We start from the raw sequence: 19,913 nt of genomic DNA, 5'->3' as shown, positions 1-19,913 counted from the left end.
ACACAATGATATCGTGTATGCTGTGTATAAGTGAAATTAATGATAGTAATGATGCAAGGGAAGTGAGAAATTAGGATTATTTTGTTAAAATAAGCAAAAAAAGGACTAAAATTGACATGATAAGAGAGAGGAATAAAATGAAGGCCTGTAAAGAGCTCAGCTGAAACCAAAAAAGACAGAAAATGAGTGAAAGAGAAAAGAGGAACAAAGAATCGGGCCACGGACAGCACACGGTGAGAAATGCAGTGGGTGCGGGCCGGTGCTGTGGTGTAGCGGGTGAAGCCGCTGCCTGTGATGTCAGCGTCCCATGCGGACCCGGTTCGTGTCCCAGCTGCTTCCCCTCCAGTCCATCTTCCTGCTGATGCACCTGGGGAAGTAGAAGGAGACGGCCCAAGTGCTTCGGTCCCCACCACCCACGTGGGAGACCTGGGTGGAGTTCCAGGCCCCCAGCTTCTCCTCGCTGTTGCAGCCATCTGGGGAGGAAGCCAGTGGATGGACGACCTCTCACTCTGTTTCACTCTCTCTCTCTGCAACTTCCTTCAAATGTAAAATAATTCTTAGGATAATAAAGGAGCACTCTAAACAGCTCTGCCACAAATGTGATGATCTAGATGAAATGGGTCCATTTCTCGACGGTGCAGTCTGTCAAAACTCGCACAACAAGAGGACAGTGTGAACAGACCGTCACCGTTAGGTGAATTGAGTCAACAATTAATAACCCGTCGGTTCGGAAGGCGAAACCCTTGGAGAAGAAATATCGATTGTTCACAAGCTCTTTCAGGAGAGAAAAACAGGGGAAATACATCCTAACTTATTCTGTGTGGCCAGCACTACATTAATACCAATTAAAGACATTAATACCAATTAAAGACATTACAAGAAAAGTGAGTACAGGCTAATGTCTCTCCTGAGCATAGATGCAGAACTCCTGAACAAAACAGTATGAAATAGAACCCCCTTTCTCTCTGTCTCTCTCTCTCTCGCTGTCTAACTCTGCCTGTCAAAAAAAAAAAAAAAAAAAAAAAAAAGGAAATAGAACCCAACATATACCAAACGAGTTACAGACCATGACCAAATGAAAGTTATCTCAGCTGTGCATGGAAGGATGCATCAAAATTTGGGAGCTGCTTTAGTCCATTTGATGTGGCTATAACAAAATACTTGAAGCTAAGGAACTTGTAAAGGAAAGCAATTTATTGGGGCGGTGTTGTGGTGCAGTAGGTTAAACTGCTTGCAGACTGGGAGAAAATACTTGCAAATCATGTCTGATAAAAGACTCACTCAAAATTTGCAAATAACTTTTTTAAAAAGATTTTATTTGTTTACTTGAAAGAGTTACAGAGAGGCAAAGCCAGAGAGAGAAAGAGAGAGGTCTTCCATCCACTGGTTCACTCCCCAGATGGCCGCAACAGCTGGAGCTGTGCCAACTCGAAGCCAGGAGCCAGGAGCTTCCTCCGGGTCTCCCACATGGGTGCAGGAGCCCAAAGACTTGGCCATCTTCTACTGCTTTCCCAGGCCACAGCAGAGAGCTGGATTGGAAGTGGAGCAGCCGGGACTTGAACTGGTGCCCATATGGGATGCCGGCACTGCAGGTGGCGGCTTTACCCGCTATGCCACAGCACCGGCTTCATACAAATAACTCTTAAAACTTAACAATAAGAAACAAATCTGACTCAAAAAATTGTCCAGGGGCAGGTTTAGTGGTGCAGTGGGTTAAGCCAACACTTGGGACACCTGCATCCATATTGAAACACTGATTTGAGTTTCTGCTATTTTGATTCCAATCTACTTACCTGCTAATGCAGTGGATGATGGCCCAAGTAGTTGGGTTCCTGCCACCCACATGGGAAACTGGGATGGAGTTCCTGGCTCCTGGGTTTGGCCTGGCCTAGCCCCAGCTGTTGCATGTATTTGGGGAGTAAAACATTGGATGGAAAATCTGTCTCTCCCTCTCTGTCACTCTGCCTTTCAAATAAATTAATCTTTTAACAAATGGTCCAAAAGCTTTAATAGGCACTTCACCAAAGAAGATATATAGATAGTAAATAAGCCTATAAAACATATTCCATATCACGAGGGAAGTGCATATTAAAGCAACAAGGGACACCACTGCATGCCAAGTGGATGGCACCATTGGAAACAGCGACAACAGCACACGCCAGGAAGGGTGTGAAGCAATAGGGATTCTCTGTGCTGGCGGCCATGCAGAATGGTACAGCCACTTATAGTGCTAAGTATGCTCTTACCATGCAATCCCACAATTACACTCCCCGATATTTACAAAGGGAGCTGAACACTTACATTCACACAAAAATATGCAGAGATGTGTATGGCAGCTTTATTAACAATTGCCAAATCTTAGGAGCAACCAACATGTCCTTCAGTAGGAGGTGACAGTCATCCATGGTGTATCAGCAGGAGGTGACAGCCATCCATGGTGTAACAGTAGGAGGTGACAGTCATCCATGGTGTATTAGTAGGAGGTGACAGTCATCTGTGGTGTGACAGTGGGAGGTGACAGTCATCCATGATGTAACAGTAGGAGGTGACAGTTATCCATAGTGTATCCGTAGGAGGTGCCAGTCATCCGTGGTGTATCAGTAGGAGGTGACAGTCATCTGTGGTGTATCAGCAGGAGGTGACAGTCATCCATGGTGTGACAGTAGGAGGTGACAGTCATCCATGGTGTAACAGTAGGAGGTGACAGTCATCCATGGTGTATCAGCAGGAGGTGACAGTCATCTGTGGTTTAACAGTAGGAGGTGACAGTCATCCATGATGTAACAGTAGGAGGTGGCAGTCATCTATGGTGTATCAGCAGGAGGTGACAGTCATCCGTGGTGTGACAGTAGGAGGTGACAGTCATCCGTGGTGTATCTAGACAATGATATGTTCCTCTCCACCTAAGAGAAAGGAGCGTCAGCGTAAGGAGGTGTGGAGGGAGCTTAGCTGCATATTTCTAAGTGAGAGAAGCCTGCTGAGGGGCTGCACCTGTGTGGTTCTAGCTTTATGACCTCCTGAGAAGGCAGAACCATGGGGACATGAAAAATACCAGGGGTTGGGGGTGAGCGCTGCTGACGGACGCACAGAGCGCAGGCTGCGTGGGGTGGTGCAGCTACTCTTCAGGCTGCCCTGATGTGTCCCTGCCCGAGGAATGGGCGAGGGAGCCCTGGGCTCATCCACTCAGCAGAGTTCTGCTCTCGCAGTGCGTGTTGACCTGCTGGGGAAGCCGTGCGGTGGGAGCTCACTCTACTTTCTGTCCAAACTTTGCTGTGAACCTAGAAGTTCCCTAAAAGTCTTTTCAATCCAGATCAACAAAGGTTGCCCCCAAGTCTACGCTGCGGGCTCAAGCCAGATGCTGTAGGAATCTTGTGGGAATTTCTATGGAGAAGTTGCACAGAACCAAACCTCTTGAAGGCCACAGACCACGAAGTCCACACATTAGCAGCAGGTGTAGAGGAGAGGCCATCTTTACGGCAGGAGCAGCCACAGAGGGTGCATTCTCTGCTTTACGTGTGTAAATGTTGTCATTTCACAGGCCCATGCTTGATTTGCCCTGGTTTTGCTGGAACACAGATTTTCAACATCCTTCATTTTTCCTAAAGATTTATTTTATTATTTATTTGAAAGGCAGAGTTACAGAGAGAGCGAGAGCGAGAGCAAGAGCGAGAGCAGTAGAGAGATCTTCCATTGGGTTTACTCCCCCGATGGCTGCGATGGCCAAGGCTGGCCCAGGCTGAAGCCAGGAGCCTGGAACTCCACCCAAATCTCCCACATGGGTTGCAGGGGCCCACGTGCTTGGGTCATCCTCTGCTGCTTTCCCAGGCACATCAGCAGGGAGCTGGATCGGAAGTGAAGCAGCCAGGACTGGAACCGGCACTCATATGGGATGCCCATGTCACGGGCTGTGGCTTAACCCACTGCGCCAAAACGCCGGCCCCAACAATCCTTTACTTTATAATAATAAAATTATAGAGGACACGTTTTCTATACTTGCAACTTCCTTTGACGTGACTTTTTTTCCTCCCTGAATTAAGCAAATGTTTAAGGTGACCTCCTTTCCTCTCTTTCTCCGACAGGTACGGTAGAAGAGTCACTTACTTAATATCCTGCCTCGGCGTTGGCATCACCGGTGTGGTGGTGGCGTTTGCACCAAACTTCCCTGTGTTTGCGGTCTTCCGCTTCCTGCAGGGTGTGTTTGGAAAGGGGACGTGGATGACCTGCTACGTGATTGGTAAGACGTCCCTACCCCTCCGTCTGCATCTGAGAGCTGGGCCTGGGGGGCTGAGAAGTGCCAGCCCCCAGCCAGCCCCTGCATCCTCTCCAAGTCAGGGAGGGAGGCGCCGATTCCTCCCAGCAAGGCTGGGGCAGGATGTGGGCTGCCTTAGAATCTCAGATGCCACACGACTTCGGGAACCGAACGTGACAATGTCAAAAGACACAGCGGGAACCACTCTTGTGGGCTCCCAATCAGTTAGCGTGTTTTCCGGCTTTGCCTTGTTATATACTCATTTTTATTCGAATTTCAGTAACTCCTTGTGATAACTTTTTAAAAAAGGAGTTTTAAAAGTGTATTTGAAAGGCAGAATGACAGAGGGAGACAGAGAGAAAATCTTTCACCCACTGGTTCGCTCTCCAAACAGCTGAGGCTGGGCCAACCAAAGTCAGGAACCAGAAACTCCATCTGGGTCTCCCATATGGGTGGCAGGAGCCCGAGCACTTGGGCCGTCATCTGCCTTCCCAGGTGCATTGGCAGGGAGCTGGATCTGAAGCAGAGCAGCCAGGACTTGAACCAGCACTCTGACGTGGGACGATGGTGCAGCAGGCAGTGGCTTAGCCCGCTGAGCCGAAGACTGGCCCTGAAATCACACTGTGCAGGTGTTTTCTGTGTGGTGCGTCCTGTGCTGCAGCTGAGAGGACCTTCCTGTGCTCGCTGAGGTTGGACCTAAACTCTCCTCCTGCCACAGAAGCGGAGAGCCTTTTACTCTGGTGGAGGCAGATAGCTCCACTCCTGAGACGTTTCTCTGTGAGCCTTTGCTGTCTCCCACAGCGCGGAGAGAGAAGGAAAACCTCCCCTTATTGGGAAAGGGCTGGAGCGCTGGCTGCTTCCTTGGGCTCTGCTGCAGCCCAGCAGCAGTCACTCTAAGTCACGGTGGGCTCACGACCAGGGAGATGGGAGTGTTTGTCCCTGACTGTTGTCCCAGCTCCTTGGGCTTCCACCTTCTTCCGTGGCTTCATGCAGTCCCCAAGCAGGATCCACACTGGAGACTTTGGAAGACTGTTTTGTGGGCGGGAGGAGAGAGAGAGGGCCGAGAGGTTATTGTCGCTGGCTGGAGCAGAAGGGATAACTTTGAACCATGAAGGCTGCAAGGGGACCCAAGCCTATGTGGATTTTCAAAGTTGTGATCCTAGGGCAAGAACAGGGCAGCCCATTCCAGGAAGGTCAGAGCAGAAGAGGCCAATTATAGGGAAGGGGCAGGGGGGGGAAGAATCCCAAGTATGAGATTTCCTGTATCACTTTTAGAGAAACATCACATACGTGGGAAGACCAACACCTGGAGAGAATTATCATTTAACTGAAACTGCCTTATGATAATGGAAAGTAATTGTAGAATCTAATGTCCATCATGAGTTTCCTTAAACCTACAGTGGTGTAGCCAGCTTGCTGTAGTTATGTTTGGATTGTTAGAAATACCTTTCAAAGTAGTCATCATGAAGCTTTCCTAAAACCAACACGTGTATTCTTTGGCAGGTGCTGGTAGGTTACGGTGTGTGTGTGTGTGTGTGTGTGTGTGTGTGTGGCATGTAACGGGGGTGGGAAGGTCGCCTCCCCCAGTGTAGCCGCAGGAATGGGGGCCTCCGTGTCTGGGCTCCAGTGTCCTCGCAGACCCTGGGGAGAGCAGGTGGACGTCCGTATTTGTATTGGAGCCGCTCTTGGGAATTCTTAACCTCTCTTGTTTGTTTTCCTTCAGTGACCGAAATAGTAGGATCCAAGCAGAGGAGGATTGTGGGAATCGTGATTCAAATGTTCTTCACCCTCGGAATCATAATCCTCCCTGGAATCGCCTACTTCATCCCCAGCTGGCAGGGGATCCAGCTGGCCGTAACACTGCCCAACTTCCTCTTCCTCTTGTACTACTGGTAAGGTGGTGTGGGCCATCATGCGTGTGCTTACTGCACAGAGACGCAGAATCTGAGCCAACATGGAGTCACCGAGGGAGGTTTCGTAACATTTCCGGAATGGCTGCAGGCTTTGGGAATTTTAGAGAACTTGAGAATGTATAGAGGTTATTTACTGGTGATTCAAGAGTTGTCGCTAAAGATAACAAAGTTGCCAAACAAAACTCTAAAGCGAGTGTTGCATTAAGTTTTGTGGTTCTGCAATATCTTCACGAAAACTATAAGGTAACAAATTATATCTGCCAGTATTTTGAAGTACACATTAAATGCAGTGAAATCACTTCTCTGTATGTTCTGTTAAGCAAATTAATATTACTCAAGAATTCTGAGAGGAATAAGAAAATGTTAAGAGCATAAGAAAATTAAGGGCTTTATAAAAAGGTGTATTTATTTAGTCAAAAGCCAGAGTTACAGAGAGTGGGAGAGACAGAGAGACAGGGCTTCCATCTGCTGGTTCACTCCCCAAGTGGTCTCAATGGCCAGGGCTGGACAAGACTGAAGCCAGGAGCCAGGAGCTTCATCTGGGTCTCCCACCTGGGTGGCAGGGGCCCAAACACTTGAGCCATCTTCGGCTGCTTTCCCAGGCCATTAGCAGGGAGCTGGATCAGAGGTGGAGCAGCTGGGACAGGAACTAGCACCCATATGGGATGCCGTGTCACAGGCAGTAGCCTCACCTGCTACACCACAACACTGGCTCTGAATTAAGTCATTAAGAAGCTACCAGTGTATGCATTTGATTCTTACTGCCACGAATGTGTTTTAATCATTCCTGTAATTGAAGTTTAATATATGAGCAAATCAGTATACAAAGACCAGGTTCTTTTCTTTTTTCTTTTTATTTTTTTTTGACAGGCAGAGTTAGTGAGAGAGAGAGAGACAAAGAGAAAGGTCTTCCTTCCATTGGTTCACTCCCCAAAGGCCACTATGGCCGGCACTGTGCCGATCTGAAGACAGGAGCCAGGTGCTTCCTCCTGGTCTCCCATGCGGGTGCAGGGCCCAAGCACTTGGGCCATCCTCCACTGCACTCCCGGGCCACAGCAGAGAGCTGGCCTGGAAGAGGGGCAACCGGGACAGAATCTGGCACCCCGATTGGGACTAGAATCTGTGATGCCAGCGCTGCAGGCGGAGGATTAGCCTAGTGGGCCGCGGTGCCAGCCATTTCTTTTCTTTTTTAGAAGATTCATTTACTTAGTTGAAAGGCAGAGTTAGAGAGGGGAAGGGAGAGAGGGAGAGAGGGAGAGAGGGAAAGAGAGATTTTTTGTCCACTAATTCACTCTCCAAAATGGCTGGGGCCAGGTCAGCCAGAAGTCTGGAACTCCATCTGAGTCTCCCACGTGGGCTGCAGGGGCCCAAGGATTTGGGCCACCCTTACTGGTTCCCCAGGCATATTAGCAGGGAGCTGGAGTAGAGGTGGAGCAGCCAGGACTCAAACAGGCACCCACATGGGATGCTGCCATTGCAGGCAGCGGCTTAACCTACTATGCTACGATGCTGGCCCTAGGTTCTTAATCTTTTCCTAAATATTCACTACATCCCAATTCTTTTCATAAATGTGATCAAAGATACTGTTCTGGGTAGCCTGGTCTTCCAAGAGCAGTGTACAGTCAATTAATTTTTATGAGCAATGATCCAGTTATCAGGTTAGCATTTTCATAAATTTGCCAATTAAAAGTGCAACAGGTGGTGAGAATTAAAATGATCTTGTAATGAAAAACAGTTTGTCGAGTCTGATGTTCACAGTGAATGACCCCAAAACTATAATGTGGGAATCGGTAGAGACAGTGACAAGGCAGCTGGCAAGGATAACCTACATTTCAAGAGCTTACTATCAACCCCGCCTTGTTCCCAATTGCAAAATACACTTTGATAGAAAAGCTCAAGTCGTGAACTTGTAGTTTCGACGTTTCCTGGACATAACTCAGAAAGCCTTGATCTTTGCCAGGGTGGTTCCCGAGTCTCCCCGCTGGCTGATCACTCGGAAGGAAGGAGATAAAGCCTTGAAGATTCTCAGGAAGATTGCTAAATGCAACGGGAAGTACCTCTCGCCCAATTACTCGGAGGTAATTTTGCTTATTACCAATGAGGAGCGTTGAGAAAGTGGGTCAGTTCCTTTCTGTGTCACCTGTCTACTTCATTTCACGTCTTACAGTGGTGGCTGTGCTGCCGGGCCCCTCGCTCCATCGATTTAGGCGAGGTCAGTTGATGGTTTCGGTCCACGTTTTCAGTTGCACCCAAGTTCCCTGAGCTGTTAGACTCGGCGTACAGCAGGCCCCGTGACACTACGATTCGTCTCGATTGCACAAACAAGGTGTCTTTTCCTGACACTCAGTTTGGTCTAAAGATATGTTTTTAAAGTTCATCTTGAAGATATTATTTATTTGAGCCAGAGCTTGAGTAACGATGCGCAGTTCAGTCTCTAAGACTCACGGGGCTTGTGAGGCCTGCCCTGCCCACCTCCCCCTCGCTCCCTTTCTTCCTCCCTCCAGCCAAACCGTTCTGGGTGCTTCTGGGTCATTTGGGGGTGGGAGACGGCGAAGAGCTCATTCTCAGCCCTGGGAAGGATACAGCATATACGTGCGGCTGTACACATGCCTGAAGCAGCCTCTGAATAATTAGTAAAGAGCGTGTGAAGAACATAACAGTGCTTCGGCTGTAGGGGGTGAGAACGTGGAATAGCCGAGCGATTGCTGTAGCGGAAATGTGAGAAGTTTTAGAACCCATGGCCCTCGACTTAAACCTGGAGCACGTGAGACTGCCGGCATTGTTTTCCTGGTAACATTCCGTTTGGTTGGATAGAAAGGTTCTGATATGGATGCTCTGCTAAGAAGTAGGTTTTGTTGGTTTTATCGTCCCTCCCCCAGTCCCCAGAGCTTGGTCAGAAACACGTGGATTCCACCTTCTTCCTTCCTTCTTAGAGTGGGTGGCAAAGAGTTCAACTCAAAATCTTACCCATCGGTGATGGATCCTGAGGTTTACAGGTCATTAAACGTGTGCTTAAAAAAATCATCTTTTTTAACCCGCGACACTGGTCGATTCTGTCATCCTTTGAATATATTGACATTTGAGCTGAGTGTTCCTTTTTAGGAGAATAAGATCCCACTGCGTTGTCCCAGCCCTCATGCCTCAGCCACGAGTCCAAAGCCACAATCATTTGCATTCAACTTTAGTAGCCGAATGAATATGTTTGCTGTTTATTTAGTGGTATCCTGAAGATACTGTACCCACGGTCCCAGAGGCAAATGTATAGAAGACCCTAAATCAAGGCTTATAGAATGTTGAAAAAATTCTCTGTGCTGATATTCATGGAATAAAATGCCAGTGAGGCAGACACAGTCAGTACTGCTGGGAGACCGGGGTCTGACCCCACAGCACCTGCTGCCACACGTTCTGTGGGTTCACATGGGCCCACAGAGCTGCTGTCCAATCCGTGAGGGCCACAGGTCACTGCAGCAGGTACAAAGTTCAGAGTCTACATGGATGTGCTGTGGAGTCCAGTGCGTGCCAAGTCTTTCTTGAGAGACAGAGATGGATAAACACAGAGAGAGCCCATCTCCTGGTTCCCCCAAATGCCCTCCGGGCTGAGGCCAGGGGGCCAGGAATCCCATCCAGGTGTCCCATGTGGGTGGCAGGAACCTAGCTACTTGAGCCATTGCCGGCTGCCTCCCGGGCTGCACTTAGGCAGAAAGCTGGAGCAGAGCTGGAAATCAAATGCAGGCGCTCAGACATGGGATGCCAGTGTCCCAACCAGCCGACACGGATGCCAGTGTCCCAACCAGCCGACACGGATGCCAGCATCCCAACCAGCCGACACAGATGCCAGCGTCCCAACCAGCCAACACGGATACCAGCGTCCCAACCAGCCGACACGGATACCAGCGTCCCAACCAGCCGATACGGATACCAGCGTCCCAACCAGCCGACACGGATGCCAGCGTCCCAACCAGCCGACACGGATGCCAGCGTCCCAACCAGCCGACACGGGATCCAGCGTCCCAACCAGCCGACACGGATGCCAGTGTCCCAACCAGCTGACATGGGATACCAGTGTCCCAACCAGCCGACACGGATACCAGCGTCCCAACCAGCCGACACGGATGCCAGCGTCCCAACCAGCCGATACAGATACCAGTGTCCCAACCAGCCGACACAGATACCAGCGTCCCAACCAGCCGACACGGGATCCAGCGTCCCAACCAGCCACTCACCCACTAGGCTGATTGCCAACTCCTTTCAAGTAACTCTAGGTTTCAGCAATCAGACAGATGTCCCCACTGAAAAGCCAGGTTGGAAGCCAGAATTCCATTTTCCTAGGGGATTTACTCTGGCATTGGCATTTTGCTACCAAAGCTGTTGTTTTCGTTATTCTAATGAGTTTTCACTTTAGTTTTTTCCAAAAATGGAAAAAATCATTTACTAGATCTCTCAGTGTGTATCTCCCAGAGCCAACGGTGGCCAGCTCACGACTGATATTATTTCTCCTATACTCCACCTACTCTCCTACCCACTAACTGAGAACCTATCCCAGCCATCATATTTCATCATGTGGTACATTATCCCAGAATAGGTGCATAAAGGTGGAACTGAATAACAAGAAATATCCATTGGCCCTTAAAATTGTATACAAATAGGCCGGCGCTGCCAGCTCACTAGGCTAATCCTCCGCCTTGCAGCACGGGCACACCAGGTTCTAGTCCCGGTCGGGGCGCCGGATTCTGTCCCGGTTGCCCCTCTTCCAGGCCAGCTCTCTGCTGTGGCCAGGGAGTGCAGTAGAGGATGGCCCAAGTGCTTGGGCCCTGCACCCCATGGGAGACCAGGAAAAGCACCTGGCTCCTGCCTTCGGATCAACGCAGTGCGCCGGCTGTGGTGGCCATTGGAGGGTGAACCAACAGCAAAGGAAGACCTTTCTCTCTGTCCCTCTCTCTCACTGTCCACTCTGCCTGTCAAAAAAAAATTGTATACAAATAATCAACCCACAGATCCAGGTATGAGAACAGTTTATTATGTATGGTTATTATGAGAGCAAAGTAGAAGGGCTGTGGTTTATATAAAACAAAAATTAAAAAAAAAAAAACCCTCAATACCATTGTTCTAAGAAAAAAATAACCACATTTCTCCATATCAAGCCTGGTTGCCGGCTCCTGACTGGCTGGTGGTGTTTTGCAGCTTAGGAGCCTCGTGACGTGTGCACGTTGGCTGCTCTTCCTCTTCAGAGCTCTGAAATCCAGGGGTTCCTGCTCGCCCTCCCCTCCTGGTGCTCCGGGAGTGAAGAATCCCAGGGCTTTTTTGCTGAAGTCTGAATGGTGGTGATTCTGTCTCCCGGCATGCCTCACCATGCCCCTGTCCGTTAATAGCGCCATCCAGCGTTTAATGGGATTCAGGGGTGGTGTTTCGGCTGGGACTGCTTCATCCGTGGCTTCACCTGTCTCCATGGAGATGTACCCAGTGCCCGTCACCTCTTCTCTGGGGACATTGGCTGTCACTGAAACCATTGGCTGGACTGATTCACCACTCATCAGGGGCTGCAAAATATTCTGATTTTATCCCAATTTCTTCATTTGTTGCTAGGACACTTCGATTAAAAGCTAACTTCTCCTGTCTGCGCCTGTTACCCCGCGATGTGGTTCACACAGGAAAGGCAGAATGCACACACCATCCTTTCTTTCTTTTCAGAAATGATGAATTGCTTCTCTCAACCTCCAGAAGTGGCCAGCCAGCTCCGCGGGTGTTTTGTAATGCCCCATTTAAACATCCAGATTCCTGGGTTTAGACCTATTGCATGTCTCAGTGCTCTGCAGCTTTGCTGGCTGGTATCCTTACCAGCACCTCTGGGCACGGGACACTGGCTGCCTCTGCGAGCCCTGCCAGCGCTGGTGGTTTCTGAACGCTTCCTTGGCCGCTGGTGTGACCTCATCGCCCAGGCACACCTGTAAATCCCACACTTGGGGTCACTCCCGTTTTTGAAACAAATGTCTCCACAGAGAGCCTGTCCATCTCTAATCTTTTTGATTGCACAAAATAAGCAGAAACGTGAAGTATTACCTTTTCAAAGATAGGGCTTTATTCTTCAGCTTCAGACATCTTGGTAATAGTTGGATCCAGTTACGTTTTAGGCCGAACCACAGATTTCTGTCCTAAAGGTCCTCGTGTTCCCACAAAACATAATGATGTGCCATCTGTCTCTTTGCCGTGAGTGAGAAATACTGGCCCCACCAAAACCACAGCAGGGTCGTGGTATGGTGCTGTGCCGGGATAAGCATGACCTGAATCAGTTACATTTTGGTGACTTGAATAAATACTGCCCTTGGCAGTGCTAGGGTCGCCCTGCACCTGTTTACACTGTTGCTTCCAGCTTCTGCCGCTGGCCTAGGTCCCTCTCCCAGGAGAGACTCTCAAGGACACCCAGGCCCGGGGCTGAATGGCCCAGCAGACGCCCACTTTTCCCAGGGCTCCTTTCCCGGTAAATGCTGCCGTTTGCTGGCTACCACCATTGCATCACCTCACCTTCCAGGGCCTCTCCAATTCCTGCCTCATCCTCCGGGTGCCCCTCCCCAGGCACAGAGTTGGAATAGCAACCCTAGGACATTTGTTTTTAAGATGTATTTTTTATTTGAAAGGCAATGTTTCAGAGAGAGACAGAGACAGAGAAGAGAGGTCTTCCATCTGCTGGTTTACTCCCCAGATGGCTGCAACCACTAGGTCTGGGCCAGTCCAAAGCCAGGAGCCAGGAGCTTCTTCCGGGTCTCCCACGTGGGTGCAGGGGCCCAAGCACTTGAGTCATTTTCCACTGCTTTCCCAGGCCAGTAGCAGGGAGCTGGATTGGAAGTGGAGCAGCCGGGACTCATGCCCATATGGGATGCTGGCATCACAGGCGGTGGCTCGGCCTGCTGTGCCACAGCGCCAGCCCCAGTCCCAGCAGATTTGGCAACTCTGTCCTCTCCTGTGTTCAGAAGAGCCTTTGCCACCTGACACTCCCAACCTGTCCCATTGCGGGCGCAAGGTGTCCTGGTATGTGTTTTTATTTTTTGTTTTGTTTTGTTTTGTTTTGTTTTTGACAGGCAGAGTGTAACTCTGCTTTCAAATAAATAAATAAACCTTTTTTTTTTTTTTTTTTGACAGGCAGAGTGGACAGTGAGAGAGAGAGAGACAGAGAGAAAGGTCTTCCTTTGCCGTTGGTTCACCCTCCAATGGCCGCCGTGGCCGGCGCGCTGTGGCCGGCACACCGCGCTGATCCGAAGGCAGGAGCCAGGTGCTTCTTCCTGGTCTCCCATGGGGTGCAGGGCCCAAGCACTTGGGCCATCCTCCACTGCACTCCCGGGCCACAGCAGAGAGCTGGCCTGGAAGAGGGGCAACTGGGACAGAATCCGGCGCCCCGACCGGGACTAGAACCCGGTGTGCTGGCGCCGCAAGGCGGATGATTAGCCTATTGAGCCACGGTGCCGGCCCTGGTATGTTTTAGGGGAGCCTGTGGGTCTAGCTTCAGACTACCCAGGGATGCTTTATATTACAGGACGTGGCCTAAATGCACTGCACACTAGGATTAAAGCGATCCCCAGGGCTGTAGTAAATGGAGAGACGATACAGGAGGACATTGGCACGATGGATTTGGTCCAACAGCCCACCAGCTGGATCACTCTGAGGGCTGGCTTTGCTGCAAGTTCTGTTTTATGTGAATGTCGCTCATTTCATGGTGGACAAACTCTGGTCCCCAGGCATCCATCTGTCCACGTTCTTGGCTGGCTTCTGGCTCTGTTGATAGTCAGCAAGTGGAAATGCGGGTCGGGACTTCCGGTTCTGAATATACCAACAGTGTCAGTATTCTCTGCTGGAAAGAGGGGCCCAGAAACCAGAGACCGGCAGGTGGTCTGAGTTCACAGGAAGTTATGCAGAAATTGTAGAGAAGCGAAGGGTAAATGGGACTCTGGGCCATGTCCCGAGCAGCTACGATGCCTCTTAGAACGCCCACACCCACGTTGGGTGTCTGGGTTTTAGTCCTGGCTCTGCTCCCAATCCCAGCTTCCTGTTCACCTGCTCCTTCATGCAGCAAATGGTGGCTCAAACCCTGGGCACGTGCCGGCCACGTGGGAGACATGGACCGAGTTCCAGCCTGGCCAGCCCCGGCTGCCACAGGCATTTGGGAAGTCACTGGCGGATGGATGGGAGGTCTCAGTCTCTGTCTCTCCTCTTTGTCACTCTGCCCCTCAGATAAATAAAATTAACACATTAATTAGACAGTAGATGGTTATCCAATGCAGAAGAATTAGCTTATACAGCTAGACTGGTAGTCCCAGCCTTTTAGCATTTACATACTCTAATTTTTAAGACATGCTTAAAATAGTTAAAAACCAAGTTATTGGTAAGTGGACAGTAATTCTAGTGCAGAGACAACTCAGCTTAACAGGGCGTGACTGTATAGAAGAGGCTGCTTTCTGCCCCCGCTGCACCCGTGTCGGCCCCCAAAGCCAGATTCGCATACATCCCCATAGCTGTGGCGTGCTCTGACGTCACTTCCTGCCTGTCGCCTGCATCTGACCACTGACCACTGCATTCAACTGTCCACTCTCCCTGCTTGACAGGAAACAGTACACGTGCGGGGTGAGTGACGTGCTCAGTGGCAATGCTCGTGTGCGGAGGTGGCCACTGCCCCAGACACTGGGGGAGGCAGGGTGCTTGTTAAAACAGAGAAGGCATGGGCTGGCGCCGTGGCTCACTTGGTTAATCCTCTGCCTGCGGCGCCGGCATCCCATAAGGGCACCGGGTTCTAGTCCTGGTTGCTCCTCTTCCAGGCCAGCTCTCTGCTGTGGCCCAGGAAGGCAGTGGAGGATGGCCCAAGTACTTGGCCCTGCACCCGCATGGGAGACCAGGAGGAGGCACCTGGCTCCTGGCTTCGGATTGGCATAGCTCTGGCTGTAGCGGCCAATTGGGGGGTGAACCAATGGAAGGAAGACCTTTCTTTCTGTCTCTCTCGCTGTCTAACTCTGCCTGTCCAAAAAAAAAAAATAATAATAACAGAGAAGGCATGGGCAGGGGCAGAGTCTGGGGCGCCCACACCTGTGGTGCTGGGAGAGGTCCACTGCCCAGTGGGGAGCTGGGATTGTGTCTTGGTGACCTTTCGTCTCGTGAAATGGTGTTACTGTCCGCAGCTGGGCACCCCTCTCTGTGAGAGGATCAGGCACCCCTCCCCACCCAGGCCCTGTGACTTGGCAGCTGTACTTACTTGAAGGTGACATATGTTCTAGTTAGAGTTAGGCGTGGCCGCCAGGCTTGCTTGGGCCCGAGGAGCGGAAGTGGCAGGACGCGGAGGCTCTGGGAGGCATAACGAGTGTCTGACAGCCCTCTTGCTCTTTCCATCTGCCCGGAGAATGCACCCCCTGCCCAGTCGGTGCTGTTCCTTCAGCGTGGGTCTCAGTCCTGCAGGAGCTACAGCGTTGGGCTCAGCTGCAGCGGACGGCATGGGCCATGACCGACAAATTGCCCTTTGCCGGGTTCTCTGTGGTGTGAGGGTTCTGCCCAGCTAACTAATGTGGTTGATCACAACAGTACTGATTCAGTTGCCACAGTAGGAGCCAACACATTTTTTGGTTATCCAAAGAGCATCCAGCGTGGTAGATGGGATTATCGTTGGCAAATGTTTACATCCGCTCCTCGTTTCCATGGTGTGAAAGTCCTTGCTGGCCCTGTCGATGTTGGGTTTGGCAGCGTCCATTGCTTTGGCCTCACGGCAGGTGGCATGTACTGGCTGCCCCTCGAGGTGGGGCTTGGTCACGTGGCTTGCCTTGGCCAGCGGCAGGTTAGGCGATGCTGGAGCCATACAGGCCTGAACTACTCTTGTGTGGTTGGGCTTCACACTTCCGCCGTGGCGGTGAGAAGAGTATTCCCAGGCTGGCCGACTGGCCCCAGAGGACACATCCGGGGTAGAGCTGTTCCTGCCAAGCACCCCCCAGCTTAGATCAGCAGCCTCCCAGCCGGCAAACGTGGGAGCCAAATGAGTGCTTATTGTTTAGGGCTGCTAGGAGTGATGGTTGATATGTGTACGTATGTATCGGTCATCAGCTGTACACTCAACAGTCGTTACTGTACTGAGTTGGGCTGTACAACTGCACAAAAGTCACTGGCAGCATTTTTTATTTCATTTTTTTCAAAGAGCATAAAGGCCTTGAATCCTAGATTCCTGCCCTCCCCCTACCCTGTCCCTCACAGCTATTGTCTATCTGTGGGGTATGCTCATGGCGGATCCTGGGTTCCAGCTCGAGTTAACAAGCGACCTCTGATACTGCAGCAGGTGGGAGTGCTGTCTGTCCTCCCTCCCCCTTCTCTCTCTCTGGCTCTCTGCCTTTCAGATAAATAAATAAACAAGTAAATTTTAGAGTGAAGACCAGCTGTTGCATCAGGAGGTGTCCGTGCATAAGTGCACTCATGGGCAGCGTCCATGGTAGCATGTGTAGGCGATGCCAAGAACGGGCGTTTGAGCTTCCGAGCCTGAAGGGCTTCCTTTGGCCCCGTCACGAGAGCACTCTTTGATGTAGTTTTTTGTTGTTTTTTAAAGATTTATTTATTTATTTGAAAGTCAGAGTTACACAGACAGAAGGAGAGGCAGAGAGAGAGAGAGGTCTTCCATCCGCTGGTTCGCTCCCCAATTGGCTGCAGTGGCTGGAGCTGCACCAGTCCGAAGCCAGGAGCCAGGAGCTTCTTCCAGTCTCCCATGTGGGTGCAGGGGCCCAAGGACTTGGGCCATCCTCCACTGCTTTCCCAGGCCACAGCAGAGAGCTGGATCGGAAGTGCAGCAGCAGGGACTCGAACCAGTGCCCATGTGGGATGCTGGCACTGCAGGCGGCAGCTTTACCTGCTACACCACAGTGCCAGCCCCTGATGTATTTCTAAAATAGAAGAATTTTCAGGCCATTTAGTTACCAGAGAGACTTCTAACTTAGCAGTTGCCCTCTTTCCTTTTTTCTGATGAATTATCACACAAAAACCCACATTGTCACAGAACGGGGCTTTCCAGCTTTGGGAATATCTCATGGTGATAAATTCTTTTAAAGGGGGATTTTTGTAAACATAATTTCTGTTCTAAAAGAGGAACCGCTCCGTGATTTGGACTTCCACAGAGCCCACGAGGACGGCGTGGTCGTGTGGGCTTGTCTTCCCCTGCAGTCCGTGCGGAAGCGGCTTGGTCCCCAGTGCCGTGTCTTGAGGCGGGAGCTGGTCGAAGGCGGTTGGCTCCTGGGCTTCTCCTTTGTGAGTGTTAAGCCTGCCTGGTGGGAGTGGGTCAGGTCTCATGGGCTGGATTTGTTCTCCCAGGGCAGGTGTTACAAAGCACAGCTGCCCACATGGTTGGCGCCTACTGTATGCAGCCTGTTCCCTTCACACTTCTCCGCCAAGTTGTGGTACAACCAGGGCCCCACCAGGGTGTAAGCACGGTGCCATTGGACCCTCCAGCTACCAAGGAGAACTCCTTACGTTAGGTGTTCCCCAGCCTTGGACGTTTCGCTGCAGCAACACAGCGTGGACTGAGACAGCTGTGGTGTTTGTTATCCCACAAGTCTCTGCGTGGACTTCATTCCAAACAATCTGGAGAATGCGATTTAGGCCCCGGGAGGAGGTTCCAGGCCTTCCCAAGTCAGGAATGAAAAAGTTGGTATTGGAAAGAGGTTCGCTGAAACACCGTGCAGTGGTTTCCCGTAACATTAATTCCCACTTCACACCGTGAATAATGCCAGTTTTACTGGCAAAACCCTCATCCTGAACACGACTAATACAAGTGATCATTGCGGTGTGCGTTCCATCACACTGGCTGTAATTTATAGTGCTCCTGAGTGCATCAAAAAATGCCAGGATGTTGGACATACCCGCCACAAATAGATGTTTGTAGCCAAGAATTAATTTAGCATTACACTGTGTTCTTGTAAATAAGCCGAATGTGATGAATGGGCCGAGTTTGAATGTATTTCTTTCATTCCGATGTCTTCAGTTTTTTGGAAATAACACTGTATTGCATAAAATGGGCAGACTGCACACTCTCCAGTGAAGTAGGCGTCAAAATGGTAGTGATAAACCATGACATCACAGGATGTTGGGGCTGCGGCTCCGTCCCTGGGCTTGGCAACCAGTAGCAAGTGCCTCTCAGGGGCTAAGGACACTGCCGTCTGCCACCTGACATCTTCTAGGGCTGTGGGCTCCTGTGCGACTCACACGGATATTGGGGAGGTTGTTCCAGAACCTCCTGTGGCTTCGACTGAATTACAACCCAAGCGTCAGGCCTTGAAGGGTGACACTGCAGACCGCTGGGGGCCTCCACAGAGCAGTGCTTGGAGCTGGGAATTGTGGAGAGACGAGGCCTCCTCTCTGCTCACTCAAACTCCTCCCCCGGATTCTTGAAATAATTGGGTCATGGCTTTGTCAACATCTCAACTATTTTATTTTTTTTAATGCAAGTTTGAGCTTGAAAAATACCCACCAGAGCTGTGAAAGGGAAGCAGCCAGATGGTGGAGAAGCGAGCTCGTGTCTGGAGTCTGATGATGTCGCCAGCGAGTGATGGCGTTGACGGAAGCCAGGCCGACCCGTGGGCTCAGAAGCTGTCTAGTAGAATAAGCAGCGATGCCCGTCTGCTCAGGCCTGGGCGCTCCTGCAAAGTGGAGGTAGCAGAGCAAACACAGAGAGAAGGCCAAGTGCAGTTGGCCACCCCGCGCCTAGCTCAGGCCTCACCTTTCCGCCGTTGCTAAGCAAAAGAAGCCGAAGATTGCCACAAGCGAGCTTCACAAACTTCCAGCCCCCACCACGGACCCTGCCGCCCAGGAGAACCGGGGATTCCTGCTCTGACCAGACCAGGGTTCCTGCCAGTAGCTTGCCAGCCTCAGATGCGGGCGGCTGAGCCCCCCATGCCCACCACGCTTCCTTGTGCGTCCTCGGCCTCTTCTTCCTCAATGCCTGGTCTCCGCCGTGGTTCTCCCGCAGCTCCTGAACCTGAGCCCGTTGGACTGGGCCGGGCCCCAGCTTCACGCTGCCTCTGCTTCCCCAGCAGACAGGATCCTGTCACTCTGGGCTTCTCTCCTTCGCTGTCCCAGAGCGAGGAGCTGCACCCTGTAGATGACTGACACCTGCTGCTCCCTGGGCGACCCTGTGCTACCCACTGCAGTGCCCACCCACTGAAGACCCCGAGGTGCTCTGCCCCGTCCCCAGCTGATGCGTCCACTTAGAGGAAGAGCTCCATTGCTGACTGGGCTCCGAGCCAAAGCCCTCCCTGTTCCCAGCCTGCTGTCCCTGCTGTCCCGGCCACCCCGTGGGTGGGGCCCGGTGCCCGCGAGCCCCTAGGAGAGCAGCTGCAGCTTTGCCCAGGGGCTCTCGGAGCCGCTCAGCCGGCCGCTCGCCAGTGACGTAAGCTGGGCGTCACTGGACTCGTCCCTTTGGCCTCCTGCCCTTTAGAACAAGAGTCCTTTCCTGCCCCTACCCCCTTTCGCTGTGCAGAGAAACATTTAACTTTCATCCAGGCCCTGGAGTCGCTGCAGACAAAGAAACCTCGCAGGCTCACTTTCCTCTGAATATCCGTTGCTTTCTTGTGGAAATTGTGAAAGCGCCGTAATTCAGTTAATTTAATTCCGGGCCTCTAGTAGAAGAGAGAGGCGGCTTGCTCTTCCCTTCTGTCGGGAGCATTTGCCCAGGGACTGGCCCTCCCGGCCCTGCCTTAAACATCGCCCTGCTGTCTCTGCGGGAGGATGATGGCCAGCCTTCCGAGTGT

The 19,913-nt window shown here is 51.3% G+C and overlaps 1 protein-coding gene across 1 annotated transcript in view; it reads left to right on the top strand.

Annotated features, from left to right (window-relative positions):
• The window catches only part of SLC22A3 (solute carrier family 22 member 3), a gene marked incomplete at its 5' end in the record, with an annotated part of 56,753 nt that overhangs the window by 4,045 nt on the left and 32,795 nt on the right, over positions 1-19,913 (top strand). Inside the window, 3 exon segments of the mRNA NM_001082169.1 lie at positions 4,080-4,234; positions 5,973-6,141; positions 8,123-8,240. Coding sequence (NP_001075638.1) covers positions 4,080-4,234; positions 5,973-6,141; positions 8,123-8,240 — 442 coding nt within the window.

This window comes from Oryctolagus cuniculus, chromosome 5, assembly GCF_964237555.1.
Source record: "Oryctolagus cuniculus chromosome 5, mOryCun1.1, whole genome shotgun sequence".
Classification (NCBI taxonomy): Eukaryota; Metazoa; Chordata; class Mammalia; order Lagomorpha; family Leporidae; genus Oryctolagus; species Oryctolagus cuniculus.
The sequence above is the reverse complement of the archived record's forward strand: the minus strand, read 5'-3'. Positions and strand labels throughout refer to the sequence as shown.